Here is a 15495-nt window from a genome sequence, read left to right on the forward strand (position 1 = left end):
GGTCCAGGATGAACTTTGCCGCCCAGTTCATCTACGCCAACTATATCAGAGATGGATCGCCTAACAGAGTGGGATTCAGCGATAGTGATGATAATGACCCCTTCTGGCAGAGGTGGGACTCTACAGATTCATCACCAATCCCCTGCACCCCATTAGACACAGAGGGATTTCCCACCCGAGCCCTGGCTGTAGACGTACCCCCCCAACACCCTAAGGAACCAAATACTCCCACTGCCGCTTCTCCTGTAGTGACTCCTGCTGTGGCTCCTACTGCACCTCATGTTGCACCTCTTCCTGTTCTCCTTCATCCTTGTTCTGCACCTCTTCTCTCTCCCCAAGGTCAACTAACCCCACCAGCCACAACCTCCACTCTCCACAATCTTCCTTCTCCTCGTGCAAGGATATCTACCAAGTCCTCTAGAGCGACCAGCAAACCACTTCCTCATCATCCAGCACTTCCTGTCCCCAAATCTAACGCCATCTCCGATCCCTGTTGTTCTCCTCCTCCTCCACCTGAAACAGCACCTCCACCACCTCCACCTCGAGCTTCCCCTGCTCTCCCCAGGTCCACAGTAGTAGCCAAGGACCCCCTTAGATGTGTCCCTGCCCCTGTGATACCCTCTCCAGACCCGGGGAACAGATTTCTCTTGCCAGCCTTCCACGTTCTGGTATGCCTCCTCCTCCGCCTGGTTCTATCCTTCATCCTCTTCTTCCTCCCCAGGTAAACAGACCGGACACAGGGAAGGACATAAAGATAGAGAGAGAGAGCGATAAAGGAGAGAGCGAAAGACAGAGAGAAGCTTGGGGTCTTCCACATTCTGAGACAGTAGAAAGGAGACGGAGAGGTGGCATTACTGAAAGAAAGTGTGAAGGATTAAAGAGGCAAATGGTGTAGAAGGACATTAGTGTCAGTTAACTGGGGGAATGGGGTGAAAGGGTAAAGCAGCTCTTATGGCTGAGTAGACGATATTAATAGAACGACTGGTTGTGAAACAGGAAATGGAGCCAAATACATTGGATATTGGGGAAATAGAATGTCAACAGAGTAACTCCACCTGGTGGTTCTGTGCTAGTGCTGTTTGTATCTTGACGTCTTTGCTATGACTTAGCTCTTGGGAATTCTGCCCATGTGTGTACCAGTGGAGGCTGCTGAGGGGAGGACGGGTCATAATAATGTCTGGAACGGATTAAATGGAATGGCATCAAACACATGGAAACCATGTGTTTGAGATATTTGATACTATTCCGGTCCAGCCACTACCACGAGCCTGTCCTCCCCAATTAAGGTGCCACCAACCTCCTGTGGTGTATACACAATGGAAACTTAAAGTGAAGTTATATTTTACCAGCTGGTTTGAATTATGACATACGGTCTATCCATTTCAGTAGTGCATATAATGTGAGCAAAACTCAGTGACTTTTGAATAGGAGTCTCCCCAAAACATAATATATCATACAATAGCATGTATAGGAATGCATTAGGTTATTTAAATACAATTTAATGAATACTACATGTAGTTGCTATGAATGTTTATAAGGCAATGTTAGTAGGTGAATCTAATCCCCGGTCTAATCTAATCCCTTTATGTCTTTATAAATAGAGCTATAATTCTAAATGACCTGATTGCTGATAATATACAGTTGAAGTCGGAAGTTTACATACACTTAGGTTGGAGTCATTAAAACTTGTTTTTCAACCACTCCACAAATGTCTTGAGAACAAACTATAGTTTTGGCAAGTCGGTTAGGACATCTACTTTGTGCATGACACAAGTAATTTTTCCAGCAATTGTTTACAGACAGATTATTTCACTTATAATTCACTGTATCACAGTTCCAGTGGGTCAGAAGTTTACATACACTAAGTTGCCTTTAAACAACTTGGAAAATTCCAGAAAATGATGTCATGGCTTTAGAAGCTTCTGACAGGCTAATTGACATAATTTGAGTCAATTGGAGGTGTACCTGTGGATGTATTTCAAGGCCTACCTTCAAACGCAGTGCCTCTTTGCTTGACATCATTGGAAAATCAAAAGAAATCTGCCAAGACTTCAGAAAAAAAATTGTAGACCTCCACAAGTCAGGTTCATCCTTTGGCAGCAATTTCCAAACGCCTGAAGGTACCACGTTCATCTGTACAAACAATAGTATGAAAGTATAAACACCATGGGACCACGCAGCCGTCATACCGCTCAGGAAGGAGACTGTCTCCTAGAGATGAACGTACTTTGGTGAGAAAAATCTAATCAGTTTGCAACTGCACATGGGGACAAAGATCGTACTTTTTGGAGAAATGTCCTCTAGTCTGATGAAACAAAAATAGAACTGTTTGGCCATATTGACCATCGTTATGTTTGGAGGAAAAAGGGGGATGCTTGCAAGCCGAAGAACACCATCCCAACCATGAAGCACGGGGGTGGCAGCATCATGTTGTGGGGGTGCTTTGCTGCAGGAGGGACTGGTGCACTGCACAAAATAGATGGCATCATGAGGCAGGAAAATGATGTGGATATATTGAAGCAACATCTCAAGACATCAGTCAGGAAGTTAAAGCTTGGTCGCAAATGGGTCTTCTAAATGGACAATGACCCCAAGCATACTTCCAAAGTTACGGCAAAATGGCTTAAGGACAACAAAGTCAAGGTATTGGAGTGGCCATCACAAAGCCCTGACCTCAATCCTATAGAAAATGTATGGCCAGAATTGAAAAAGCTTGTGTGAGCAAGGAGGCCTACAAACCTGACTCAGTTACACCAGCTCTGTCAAGAGGAATGGGCCAAAATTCACCCAACTTATTGTGGGAAGCTTGTGGAAGGCTACCCGAAATGTTTGACCCAAGTTAAACAATTTAAAGGCAATGCTACCAAATACTAATTGAGTCTATGTAAACTTCTGACCCACTGGAAATGTGATGAAAGAAATAAAAGCTGAAATAAATCAATCTCTCTACTATTATTCCGACATTTCACATTCTTAAAATCAAGTGGTGATCCTAACTCACCTAAGACAGAGAATTTCTACCTGGATTAAATGTCAGGAATTGTGAAAAACTGAGTTTGAATGTGTTTGGCTAAGGTGTATGTAAACTTCCGACTTCAACTGTAGCTATGTATCCTAATTACCACAATAATTTAAAGGTTCGATTAACTATATTATCAATCCCATTGAGTATTACGGAAATGTTTGGACATTAAGTACTAGGTTTAACAACAATCCAACTAAATGCTGTACCAAGTAATAATTGAGTTACAGGATTTAGTCAAACTATCACTGATAATAAACGTCTCTCTCATTTGACTTTATTCAAAGCATTCTATGTTTAATTACTGCATGCTCCTTAAAGACTGCGTTGAAAGGATTCTAATGAGTCATTGTTTAATCAGAGATCAAATAAATCAAGCAGAGGTGAAACTCTGAGAACATGACAGGTGACTCAATGAACTCCAACCATTTCCTTCCCCTCTGTACCTTCCAAACAGACAACATAAGAGCCGTGTGTGTGTGTGGCTAATAGGTCAAAACCTACAGCTATTTCCGTTGTCATCAGGGACAGCCAGTTGTACCTTGGTCATGGGAAGATCTCTGTGGATTATCTCCTATTGTACAGAGCACGAGGTTACTGCCATCACTCCCAGACTATGTAAAGCAGTGGCTAATCTGTTCCCCACTTGTTCACACACATGTACAAATCTTACTCCTGAAAACTCCACCCAGCCTAATAGCAATTCTCTCCTCCTGCTCCCTCTCATCACTCTAGTCCATTGCTGAGACCTTTGACCTGAAATACATGTGTATAACGGTAAGAGCTGTATCCATCATTACAGACACCCAACCAGAGAGAGTAATTCCAAGCCCTGTTGATCTTCCTTTCTCCCCCAGCGAGGAGCAGCGTCTTGGGTCAACTAAACAGGGCTGCTCCACCTCTTCCAAGAGTACCTGCAACAAGGACGCCCCTGTTTGTAACGGGGTTGCGGGCGTGCGGCCCACCCTCATCCACCCAGAGCGCCTGAAGGACTTTGGTATTGAGGAGGAGGAGTGCCTCAATGGCGAAGTCAAGACCAAGGAGACCAAGGTGGTGGGGGCCCCTGAGATCCAGCTGATGGACCCGCCCAAGACTAACAAGAAAAGAGGCAGCGAGAGCAAAGCAGTCACACCACCCAAGCCTGAATACCTCCGCTTCGATGACATCAGTGCTGCGGCCTTCAAAATCCAGTTGAGGATGCAGAAGACCCCCTGCATGGTATGTTTAGAGCCTTCTATACACTCTTAGAAAAAACCCCGTAAAGGGTTCTTTGGATGTCCCTCGTCTGTAGGAGAACCCTTTTGTGTCCAGTTTAAGCCTTTTCACCAAAGGGTTCTTAAAGGATTCTTTGATGAGGGATAGGAGAAGAACCCTTCGTTTATTCTAAGTAGTACCTTTTATTCCGAAGAGTAATAACTGTAGATGATGAACCCTGCTTCATATGCAGAAGCTTACTCGCATCGGGCTTGTTTGTGTTCCCAGTACTCCAGACTGTCCAAACAGTACGGCATGGAGATCTTCCTGAAGAAGGAACACCTCCACTACACAGGCTCAGTGAAGGAAAGAGGCGTTCTCTACGTGCTCACCTCCCTCAACCAGGTATGCATCACAATGCATCTCTCAATGCATTCCAGCTGGGGAAAAGTCCAAGCTAACATGTAGCTGACAAGCTAACAAGTAGCTAACAAGCTAACAAGTAGCTAACACGCTAAACAAACACAAATTACTTTTACAGTTAGCTAACTCCCATCCCCCTCCACAGGAGCAGCAGAAGAAGGGGGTGATTGTGGCTACAGACTGTAGCTTCTCCATGGCCGTGGCCCACCATGCAGTGGAGTTGAGGATCCCAGTGTTTGTCATTATGCCAGCCAGCTGTGTCCAGCCCCACCTCAGGATGTACCGTGACTACGGCGCCATGGTAATCTCCTACGGCAGCACGGCCAGGGACTCCCTGAACCACGCCCGCCACCTGGCCAAGGAGAACGGATACCTCTGCCTGGAAGAGTAAGTCACCCTGGGAGCCAGTCCCATAGCTCTCCTTTGTTTTATAACATGCACTGGTGACAATGTGACACTAACACATGGGCACATGGTAATACTGTATTTCTCTCTCTATCTCTCGCTCAGGGATGATAGTGCTGTGTACTTGGCAGGACTGGGCACAGTAGGCATGGAGATCTATGAGCAGGTGCCCAAACTAGATGCAGTCATTGTGCCAGCTGGTGGGCAGTGTAGTCTACTGGTTGGCATAGCAGCCGCCATCAAACACCTCAACTCGCGCATCACTGTCATAGTAAGTGTTTCCTAACTCTGAATATTTGTTTCGTGTACTATTGTCGTAGTGAGTAAGTTGCAAACATGCTCTCCAAAATGTGGATCCCCATCATACTTAGCATGGCACTGAATGTCCACTAAATCGACAAAATAATATTGGGATTTATGTACCATTGTTCTCTTTGACAGGGAGTTGAACCAGAAGGATTCTCGTTGCTATTACAGTCCCTCAAAACAGGCAGCCCGGTAACTAGAGAACTATACAGCAACCCCAACAAGAAGCTTTATGGAGGTACTGTGCACTTGTACCCCTGTAGGCTATATGAACCCATACCTACCCCCTGTGATATGTTTTTTTCTCTGTATTTTGTCTTTCTTTTTCTTAAATAGATTGTCATGGCACTGTACTCACTGAACTCACCGCCTATAACCCCACTCTCTATCCCCAGACCTATTTGAGCACTCAATGGGGACCCACACCTTCCATCTGGCTAAGACATTTGTGGATAAAGTCATCTCTGTCAGGTATTACATCTCTAGGGAAGAGGAGGGTATCTCACCACACATTTGCCATTGTCATAGTATTCTACATGTATGGACATAGACACCCCTCTGTTCCCCAGTGCTGTGATTGTTGCCATGGCTCTATATTGGTAGCACTGATGCTCCCAAGGTTAGAAGCACCAAACAGTATTTAGGAGCAGTATTTAGGAGCACCAGGGGCTCTATTAAATCCGTATCACAGAAGTTCAGCGTTATTGCGTGATTGACAATTAAAGACGATGTTCCCACAGTGGCGGAGACTGCATTCGCTTCAGCGATACAGATTGACTAGAGCCCTAGGCCTATGTGAATCCACATCTCCTGGAGGAGCCCATTTCCTTTCTTCCAGTGCCTTCTTACTGGGCAAGTTACCAGGTTGTTAGGCAGCTAGGAAACGAGACTGGACATTTGCTTGTTATCAAACAAGTTAGCGGCCCGCAACATGGTTTCTGAAATGATCAAATGTGACCTGCGAATCCGCAATAGAAAGGAAAGATGTTAGCTCTGGTCATACATTTTGAACAGTTTGGGCAAGAGACTAGCAGTTTTATGCATTGTAAAAGTGCAACCATGGTACTCACAGGTGAGGTGCAAAGAGAAGTGGACACTGCCGGGTTACCTCCCTCTCCAACCAAGGTGCATGAATTGAGGAGCAAACAGAGTGCTAAAAGCAAAAATGCGTCTCTGCCTTAGCCTTTTGCAGATAGAAAAGAAGGAGGCTTTTATATATTGCTAAATGTTCTCCTATGGGTTCAGGGACCAATCACAATGGGAATACAACACAAAGCATGATATGATTTTTTGCAATAATCTGACCATTTTGAAATATATAAAAGTCCCCTTTATTTTTATGTCTGTAAAATCTTGATCAAATCTAAGGGTCAAAGTTTGTTGAACTTTTTGTAATAAAGAAGCAATAAAGAAGCTTTTAAAAGTTGCTGAATTCCCTCTTCAATCTCACAGGTGAGGTGAAATGATACAATATATTGACTTTTCTTGCCGCAATATATGATACAAATGTAACAACTTAACTTGTTGCTCCTAACGATACCAATATAATTTTGCCATTCAATGTATTATCTGGGTGAATATTTTTCTTCTACAGCAAAATATTTAGGATCATATGGGAGCAAGATGGTCGCAAATTAGAGCCCAGAGTGCAGTAAAGTGTCTCAATCATTGTCCTTTAGCACTGCTGTGTTGTGGTGGTGGTGTTGTTGTTGTTCTCTCTCTCTGAGTATCCCTGACCTTTGACTCTTCTCAACAGAGAGGAGGACTCTCTGGTAGCCATGCTAAGGTTCCAGGAGTTTGAACACTCCATGGTGGACACAGAGGGAGCCATGGGACTGGCGGCCATCTTGGCTGGTCAACTACCAGAGCTGAAGGGCAAAAGGTGGGTTAACGCACGGCTAGTGTGGGTTACTGTATCAAAACATATGAGTGAATCCTAACCCTTAGCCTTCAATTGACATCAATGCATGACTAAATTAAAATTAGACTTAAGGAAATTAAGATTCACCCATAGTGTCAAAAATGTAACCTGTTGATATTCCGATGAATTGAGTCTCCATCTATGTCCTTGTCTGCCTGCTGCAGGGTAGCTGTGGTGGTCAGCAGTGCTAACATGGAGTTGGACCTGATCAGACAGTGTGTTGACCGAGCCCTGGTTCTGGACGACCGGGTCAACAAGTTTACGGTGCAGCTGGGGGACTTTCCAGGGGACATGGCCAAGCTACTGGACATCCTGGCCCGAGAGGACATCAAGTGAGTTAAACACTAACATGTGAACAGATAGTTATGAACTATACTGTACATCTGAATATAAATACACTAGTGTATAAGCGGTTGATTACTCCCTATTTCTCTGAAACACACACACACGTCAGAGTGTGTAGTCAGACAGACTGACCATAACCCAGTACTACCAGACCTTATTAATCACCTAAGTTCTGATATCTGTGCTGCATATGGATGGAGATAAGTGTGTATAGTTAGATTATGGTGCGTATAGTTAGATCACTCACTCTCTCTCAGTGACGGTAATGCCTCTGTGCCCAATCTGGCCCCGTGACCCTGTTCTCCCCACATCCGATCGCATCAGAATAAGCCACAGGACAGGAGGAGGCTTTACCTGGCAGGATGTTCAGTCTGGACAGACAAATCCTCTGATACCAAGAACAATGTGAATGAAGTCTGCTCCTTTCTTTCTCCTCATACACTTTTTCTTTCTCTCGTTCTGATTTTTGGGGGGTTTGTATCATTTGATTTACACAACATGCCTACCACTTTGAAGATGCAAAATATATTTTTTTGTGAAACAAACAAGAAATAAGACAAAAAACTGAAAACTTAAGCGTGCATAACTATTCACCCCCCCCCCGAGTCAATACTTTGTAGAGTGCCCTTTTGCAGCAATTACAGCTGCAAGTCTCCTGCGCTATGTCTCTATAAGCTTGGCACATCTAGCCACTGGGATTTTTGACCATTCTTCAAGGCAAAACTGCTCCAGCTCCTTCAAGTTGGATGGGTTCCGCTGGTGTACAGCAATCTTTAAGTCATACCACAGATTCTCAATTGGATTGAGGTCTGGCCTTTGACTAGGCTATTCCAAGACATTTAAATGTTTCCCCTTAAACCACTCGAGTGTTGCTTTAGCCGTATGCTTAGGGTCATTGTCCTGCTGGAAGGTGAACCTACATCCCAGTCTCAAATCTCTGTAAGACTGAAACAGTTTTCCCTCAAGAACTTCCCTGTATTTAGCGCCATCCATCATTCCTTAAATTCTGACCAGTTTCCCAGCCCCTGCCGATGAAAAACATCCCCACAGCATGATGGTGTGGGGATGGTGTTCTCGGGGTGATGAGAGGTGTTGGGTTTGCGCCAGACATAGTGTCCTTGATGACCAAAAAGCTAAATTTTAGTCTCATCTGACCAGAGTACCTTCTTCCATGTGTTTGGGGAGTCTTCCACATGCCTTTTGGTGAACACCAATTTTTTCTTTAAGCAATGGCTTTTTCTGGCCACTCTTCCGTAAAGCCCAGCTCTGTGGAGTGTATGGCTTAAAGTGGTTCTATGGAGAGATACTCCAATCTCCACTGTGGAGCTTTGCAGCTCCTTCAGGGTTATCGTTGGTCGTTTGTTGCCTCTCTGATTAATGCCCTCCTTGCCTGGTCCGTGAGTTTTGGCGGGCGGCCCTCTCTTGGCAGGTTTGTTGTGGTGCCATATTCTTTCTATTTTTTAATAATGGATTTAATGGTGCTCCATGGGATGTTCAAAGTTTTGGATATTTTTTTATAACCCAACCCTGATCTGTGCTTCTCCACAACTTTGTCCCTGACCTGTTTGGAGAGCTCCTTGGTCTTCATGGTGCCGCTTGCTTGGTGGTGCCCCTTGCTTAGTGGTGTTGCAGACTCTGGGGCCTTTCAGAACAAGTGTAAATATACTGAGACCATGTAACAGATCATGTGACACTTAGATTGCACATAGGTGGACTTTATTTAACTAATTATGTGACTTCTGAAGGTAATTGGTTGCACCAGATCTTATTTAGGGGCTTCATAGCAAAGGGGGTGAATACATATGCACGCACCACTTTTCTGTTTAGAATTTTTTTGAATTTCTTGAAACAAGTTATTTTTTTCATTTCACTTCACCAATTTGGACTATTTTGTGTATGTCCATTACAGGAAATCCAGATAAAAATATATTTAAATTACAGGTTGTAATGCAACAAAATAGGAACAACGCCAAGGGGGATGAATACTTTTGCAAGGCACTGTACATCTGTCACCTCTCAGTAATGCTTATTTTCATCTTCTTTCTCTCTACCTTTCTCTCTCTCTCCATCAGGTTGTTGGATGTTTGCCACCGTAGACACAATGACAGAGGCGATCTCTTCAAGGCCCTGGTACAACAGCCTTACCCTCTTCCCCCAAAATCCACTCAGCTGCTTTTCACACTACCATTGCCGTGGAAACCCTGGCTTGGGTTGCCGCTGTGCTGGTAGTGCAGGGTAGTGCAGGGTAGTGTGAGATGAGTGGTGGATTCTTGGATCAGTGGTGCTAGACAATGTCAATATGTGATTGATTTGGAAGTGGTTTATGACTCTGATTGAGGCGTTGCCTACTAATGGCAAGCATGATTTCGAAGTTCCAGATGTGTGACTTTAACTGACTGTAAAGTTAGCAGCTGTAAAGCAAGTTATGTACAGGTATGTTATGTGAAGGTACAATATTATGCTACTACCATGTACCGGGTTAAGTCTAGTCATAGAAAGGAGACAGACTGGAATCGACAGGGACTTCAGATGCATTGAGTGTGTTGGGAGTGTGTTGCGTCATGCTACAACCACGTAGCAATGGTATGTTCTAAACGTGTGCGAGTGGGTCAATGTATAATTATCTTAGAGATCATTTATTTACATTTCACAGACTGTGTGTGCGTGTGTGTGTGTGTGTGTGTGTGTGTGTGTGTGTGTGTGTGTGTGTGTGTGTGTGTGTGTGTGTGTGTGTGTGTGTGTGTGTGTGTGTGTGTGTGAGTGTGAGTGAGATGATTAGGATTAAATATGTGGTGTGTGCCCACAGGTGGAGTGTGTGGTGGAGACCAGAGATAAGACACAGAGCACTCAGCTCCGCAGGACACTGTCTGAGCGCTATCCCACACTACGCTGGCTGGACCGGTGATCAACACTTGTCACGGCTCTCATCACGGCTCTCACTCTGAACACGCACACACACGGACAAAGCATGCACACGCATGTATGCACGTCACTTGCAGACACACACACACACAATTAAACAGACAATGAAACAGAAACATTGTGAATGTATATGCAAACTAACACATAACATGTGCACTGAACTTTTTTGCTGCAAAACCACCGAATTTCAATTGCTTTTGAGTGTCAGTGAGTATAATAAAGCCTTTTGATTAGTAGAGATTATACAGGGAGATAAAATGAAATACAGGAATACATGGCATTTACTGCATATGCTGCTCTGATGAGAAAACCATCCTTTCACCCCATACTTCTGTTATTACGGAGCTCAGGGGGTACTTTTGGGCCAGTTTCCCGGACATTGATTAAGCCCAGCTGATCCTAACATAACAGTGGTAGTGACAATTAAAAGCATTATGTTCTGGAAATAAAAGTTGATGGTGATGATGACGCATTCAACGATTTGTCTTCGTAATTTGTATGTCCAGTTCAGATGGGATAAGGTCAGGTAAGGTCAGCCAATGGGATCAACTGCACAACGCATGTTATTCATAGTTGTGTTGGAGCATCTGCTATCTACCCATCAATTCACTTGATCGTGGGAACTAAATAAAGTGGGCTATTGTATAGAATCAGACCCGATCCTTTAACCCCCACTCCTTGCTGAATGAGAGAGGATGAAAAAGAAAGAGAGAGAGAGAGAGAACTAGAGAGAGAGAGGGAGAAGGAGTGTGCGATGCCTTGAAATAAAAGTTACCTCATGGTTCAGAAGATGACATCTCATTGATTAATGGTTGGAGACAGTGCCAGAGGAGAGACGGGATGATTTAGACGGGCTAATTCCCTAAGTTCGTTAGCAGAGGACATTCTGACCCCGCTGTGCTACTTTGGCCTGGTCAGTACTAAGAAACTGCCCACTATATATCAATGAAGCAATCTAGACCTCCCAATGTCCTATACTTCTTACCAATCTACGGCGCCTAAGACAGAGAAACACGTCGTCATCGCCGAACCGAGTCAGATATTGATACTGAGATATTACAAATGTCCCACAAGATTAGGTGCCTATGAACTGTCCCCGCAAGCTTCTCCAGCTTATCACCTGAAAGATGACCAGTTGTATCAAAATTAAGACAGTGATAGCTTTAATAGCCGGTGCTAGTCTCGGGAACCAGACCCAAGGCAAGCTGGAGCATTTGAAAGAGACTCGACTGGAGCAACAATGATTCAATAAACATAATGACAGTGCCTGGGGAGATATTAGCAGGAGGAGATGTTTGAGTGTAAGCTCTGTGTTAATCAAAGTAATCAAATAGATAGCTACTGGCAGATAATTAATTACTCTTCTGTAATGGCAATAAGTCCTGTGACACAGTCACAGAAACGGTGAGGGGAGAGACTGGCAGGCAGGCAGCGCTTCTCAGCCAGTCGAAATGATAAATCAGATGGCATAATTTTTATGGATATAAAGAAGAAAGAAATGTCAATTTGAAATGTCAATCAGTTTGAAGGGATTGTGTTCGCTGTGTTGTTGGCTAGCTGCTCTGAACAACAGTGTCCTGGCGAGTGAGAACATTTTCTATGCCAGGCGAAATCGCACCTCATTAACTCATTGTTATGGATGTATCCAAATAAATGTCACTAGAAAACCGCTTAAACAAATGCAAATGCAGCTATTTATTCTGGCTGGACTTTTTTGACATTGCTAGCCAGTATGGCAATGAAACATTTAGAACGAACGACTGGGTCGCGTCTCTAGCAACCAAACCGATAGAACGAACGAGCAGCTGGCTCGGGTAGATTTGTGTCGGGACTATATATTGTGGAAGGATGAAATAGTATGAATAAATGCACCAAAATAACGTTTTTATTGAAAACATGTCAATCCGTATTTGAATATGCTGGTAACCCGTATAAAAGTGATAATGCCCTCGAAGCTTGTGCTTGGAGGATATATTGGCACGGTTTGCCGGATCTCGACTTTGTCTCGGGCTTAACAACACCTGTGTCAATGTGTTCTTAAATTAATCAGTTATTCTGCACTCTGAATTTACGAACGCACCCAATATATCCTCCAAACAGTGGAGGCTCCTCAGAGGAGGAAGGGGAGGACCATCCTCCTCAGTGAAATTTCCTAAAAATAAAAATTGTGAAACACTAAAAAAGTTATCCCTTTTAGATAGAACTATACTAAATGTATTCATATGTCACCAAATAACTGATTAAAGCACACTGTTTTGCAATGAAGGTCTATAGTAACTTCAACAGCACTCTCTGGGGTAGCACCATGATGTAGCTGGAGGACAGCTAGCTTCTGTCCTCCTCTGGGTACATTGACTTCAATACAAAACCTAGGAGGCTCGTAGGCCTCACCCCCTTCCATAGACCTACATGGTAATTATGACAACTTCCGGAGGACGACCTCCAACCAATCAAAGCTTTCGCAGTATGAACTGGATTAGGATCAGCGAATGAACCTAGTGTGTTGTATTGGGATTGTACTGCAGAATAAGGCGGGACAGGGGTTCTATGTGTTGAGAAGCTTGGTGAGTTGGTGACATGATTGGATAGAGATTGAAAAGTGATAGTTGAGCATTTTTGGGATATTATTCAATTCAAATTAGTTTCTTAAAATTACCAGATACGGAGGAGTTTGATTATACATTGTTTTCTTGGTATTAGAACTTTATTTTTGTGTCCAGTTAGTGCAATTTCTTTGAATTTGCCTTGCTAACTTAAGTAGCAGCAGCTAGCTAGCTACCAGCTCCAGTGTGCAGTTTTGCCGCCAGCGCTACCGCAAATTTTGATGACTTTTTGTTGAAGAACCCTTTTCATTTTCTGGGGGTACACGGAAAATAAGTGAATTAAAACCGTGGGTCGACCTCTGCCTGAGATGAGTTTCACGGAGAATGATGAAAAGGTGAGGGCGTTCAATACCAATTGGTATCAAAAGTATAACAGTAGCTGGTTAACAGCCTCTCATCAAGCCGCCTGTATTGCTGGCCTTGCCTGCTTTTTGGAAAGTCAGCCTTGGGCGAAAGAGGGGTACAGTGACCTAAAGAACATCGATCGTTCTGCTAAACGCCAAAACAAAAGCAGACAGCATATAAATGCCCACATCAGATTCAAGCTTCTGTAAAAAAGGCCCCATCGATCACGACGAAGGTCTGCGTATTCAAACTGCGCAACACAATGAGAATTTAATTAAGAAGAAACATGAATGTTCTCAAGCGGCTTATCAATACCACTATTTTCGCGCATGCAATAATTGGCTTTTAGAGGACACGACGAGAGGGAAAGTTCCACGAACAAGTGCAACTACAGGGAGCTTGCAGTGGTAATGTCACGTTATGATGCTTTACTTGCTGAACATATGTAACTTTCTACTGTCTACTGTCTTTTTCTGGGATGTCGAAATCAATTCAATAGCTTCCATCGCATCATCCATTAAAAGTTAGAATAAAGAGGCAGCACATTTTTTTTGCGCGCGCTCAAGTAGGTTTTCCACTTTCCTCAGGTATTTATGTAGCGAAGATGATAACACATAACCACTCCGGACAGACACAAGCAAAAACTCATTACATAGATGTTGTAGCAGCCTAGGCTTCACCTTAACATTAGAGATCTGACATGCTGAATGGGATGAAAACGAGACTATTTTTCAGTCTGATCAACTGTAGGCTACTAATAAGAGAAGCTGCATACAGCCTATGTGCGCTGTCCATTTGGTCAGGGTAACTAATTGGTAACTTTATGTATTTATTTATTCCAGACAACCGGCGGGTGATTGGGAGTCCCATACTCCGGCGCACAATTGGTCCAGCGCTGTCCGGGTTAGGGTTTGGCCGAGGTATGCCGTAATTGTAAATAAGAATTTGTTCTTAAATGACTTGCCTAGTTAAATAAAGGTTAAATAAAATACAAATGTATAGTCCATTTGTGTGTGAGAAGAAAATGTGAATGTGATCAAATTTGGTTTATGTTCAAAATTGAACTGGCTAGGCTGCCTCTACGTTTCCAATCAAAAATTATTAACTGGTCAACATAATAGTGATGACAAATGTGAGTACAGGCCTACAGTTGCATAGGCCTGCATGATGCAAACATGCATAAAGCAAGCTCAGCCCTGTGAGTTCTATTGTCTATCAGTTGTTGTCTATGTGTCTGGGTTGAGGAAATCCCCCTCCTAATCTAGTCTAAATATAATTCATATGAACAAGTATAAGGTTGCTGCAGTTTGATAGGGTTTTCATCCCCCCCAGTGCCAGGAGTTTTCCCCACAGTTTTTTTAAACCATGTAATCTGATTAGGAAAAACTGGTCCCATCATAACCCTTATAAAACATTTTTACAACTGATGAATCACTGTCATACCTTATTGGGTCCAGAGTTTTCCTGTTTAGGTTAACAGATAAGGAAAAACTCCGGGCCCCAGGGGGTAAAAATCCCCCCCACTCTCTGGGACTTATGGTGCCACCAGTCTGCTTGCAGTTGTCAGTTATTGTCAGGTATGTGGATGATCAGGGCTTTATTCAGGAACGTTTCCTGGGCTACCATGATGTGTCAAGTGGGCAGTCCTATGTTTAACTTCATGGAGAAACTTGTTCAAACCTACGATGGCGCAGCTGTAATGGAATGTATCTGCTATTTGTATTTACAGCTAAGTCCCCTCCTGTTCCCTGATTAAGAGGTGATGACCACTCCACTACCATTGTCAACTCTCTCCTGACATGAACTGTAGCCACGTCTCATGTGCCTGCTCATCCACTGCCACATTGAATGTTTCCTCTCCAAGCACTGTGACCTATCAATTTTCTCTCATTACTGTATGTAGAGTCAATCACGTACACAAACACAATCACATTATTACACATCAATGATATTACTCCTTGCTTGGACTAACTCATTCTTAGCTCTTTTGTCTAACTGTTTAGTGTGTT

The 15495-nt window shown here is 43.6% G+C and overlaps 1 protein-coding gene and 1 long non-coding RNA gene across 2 annotated transcripts; both read left to right on the top strand.

The window, feature by feature from the left end:
• Positions 1-8: 8 nt before the first annotated feature.
• LOC120045852 (L-threonine dehydratase catabolic TdcB) lies at positions 9-5330 on the top strand. The gene is made up of 6 exons (XM_038990786.1): positions 9-112; positions 566-721; positions 3880-4240; positions 4505-4621; positions 4785-5026; positions 5150-5330. Exons 1-6 carry the CDS (start codon positions 9-11, stop codon positions 5328-5330), a joined length of 1161 nt encoding a protein of 386 aa, XP_038846714.1.
• Positions 5331-5501: 171 nt separating this feature from the next.
• On the top strand, positions 5502-7206 carry LOC120045757. The gene is made up of 3 exons (XR_005476757.1): positions 5502-5588; positions 5746-5821; positions 7107-7206. It is a non-coding gene; the product is annotated as an uncharacterized LOC120045757 (long non-coding RNA).
• The last annotated feature ends 8289 nt before the right edge of the window (positions 7207-15495 follow it).

The sequence above is a fragment of the Salvelinus namaycush genome, chromosome 4 (assembly GCF_016432855.1).
Source record: "Salvelinus namaycush isolate Seneca chromosome 4, SaNama_1.0, whole genome shotgun sequence".
Lineage (NCBI taxonomy): Eukaryota > Metazoa > Chordata > Actinopteri > Salmoniformes > Salmonidae > Salvelinus > Salvelinus namaycush.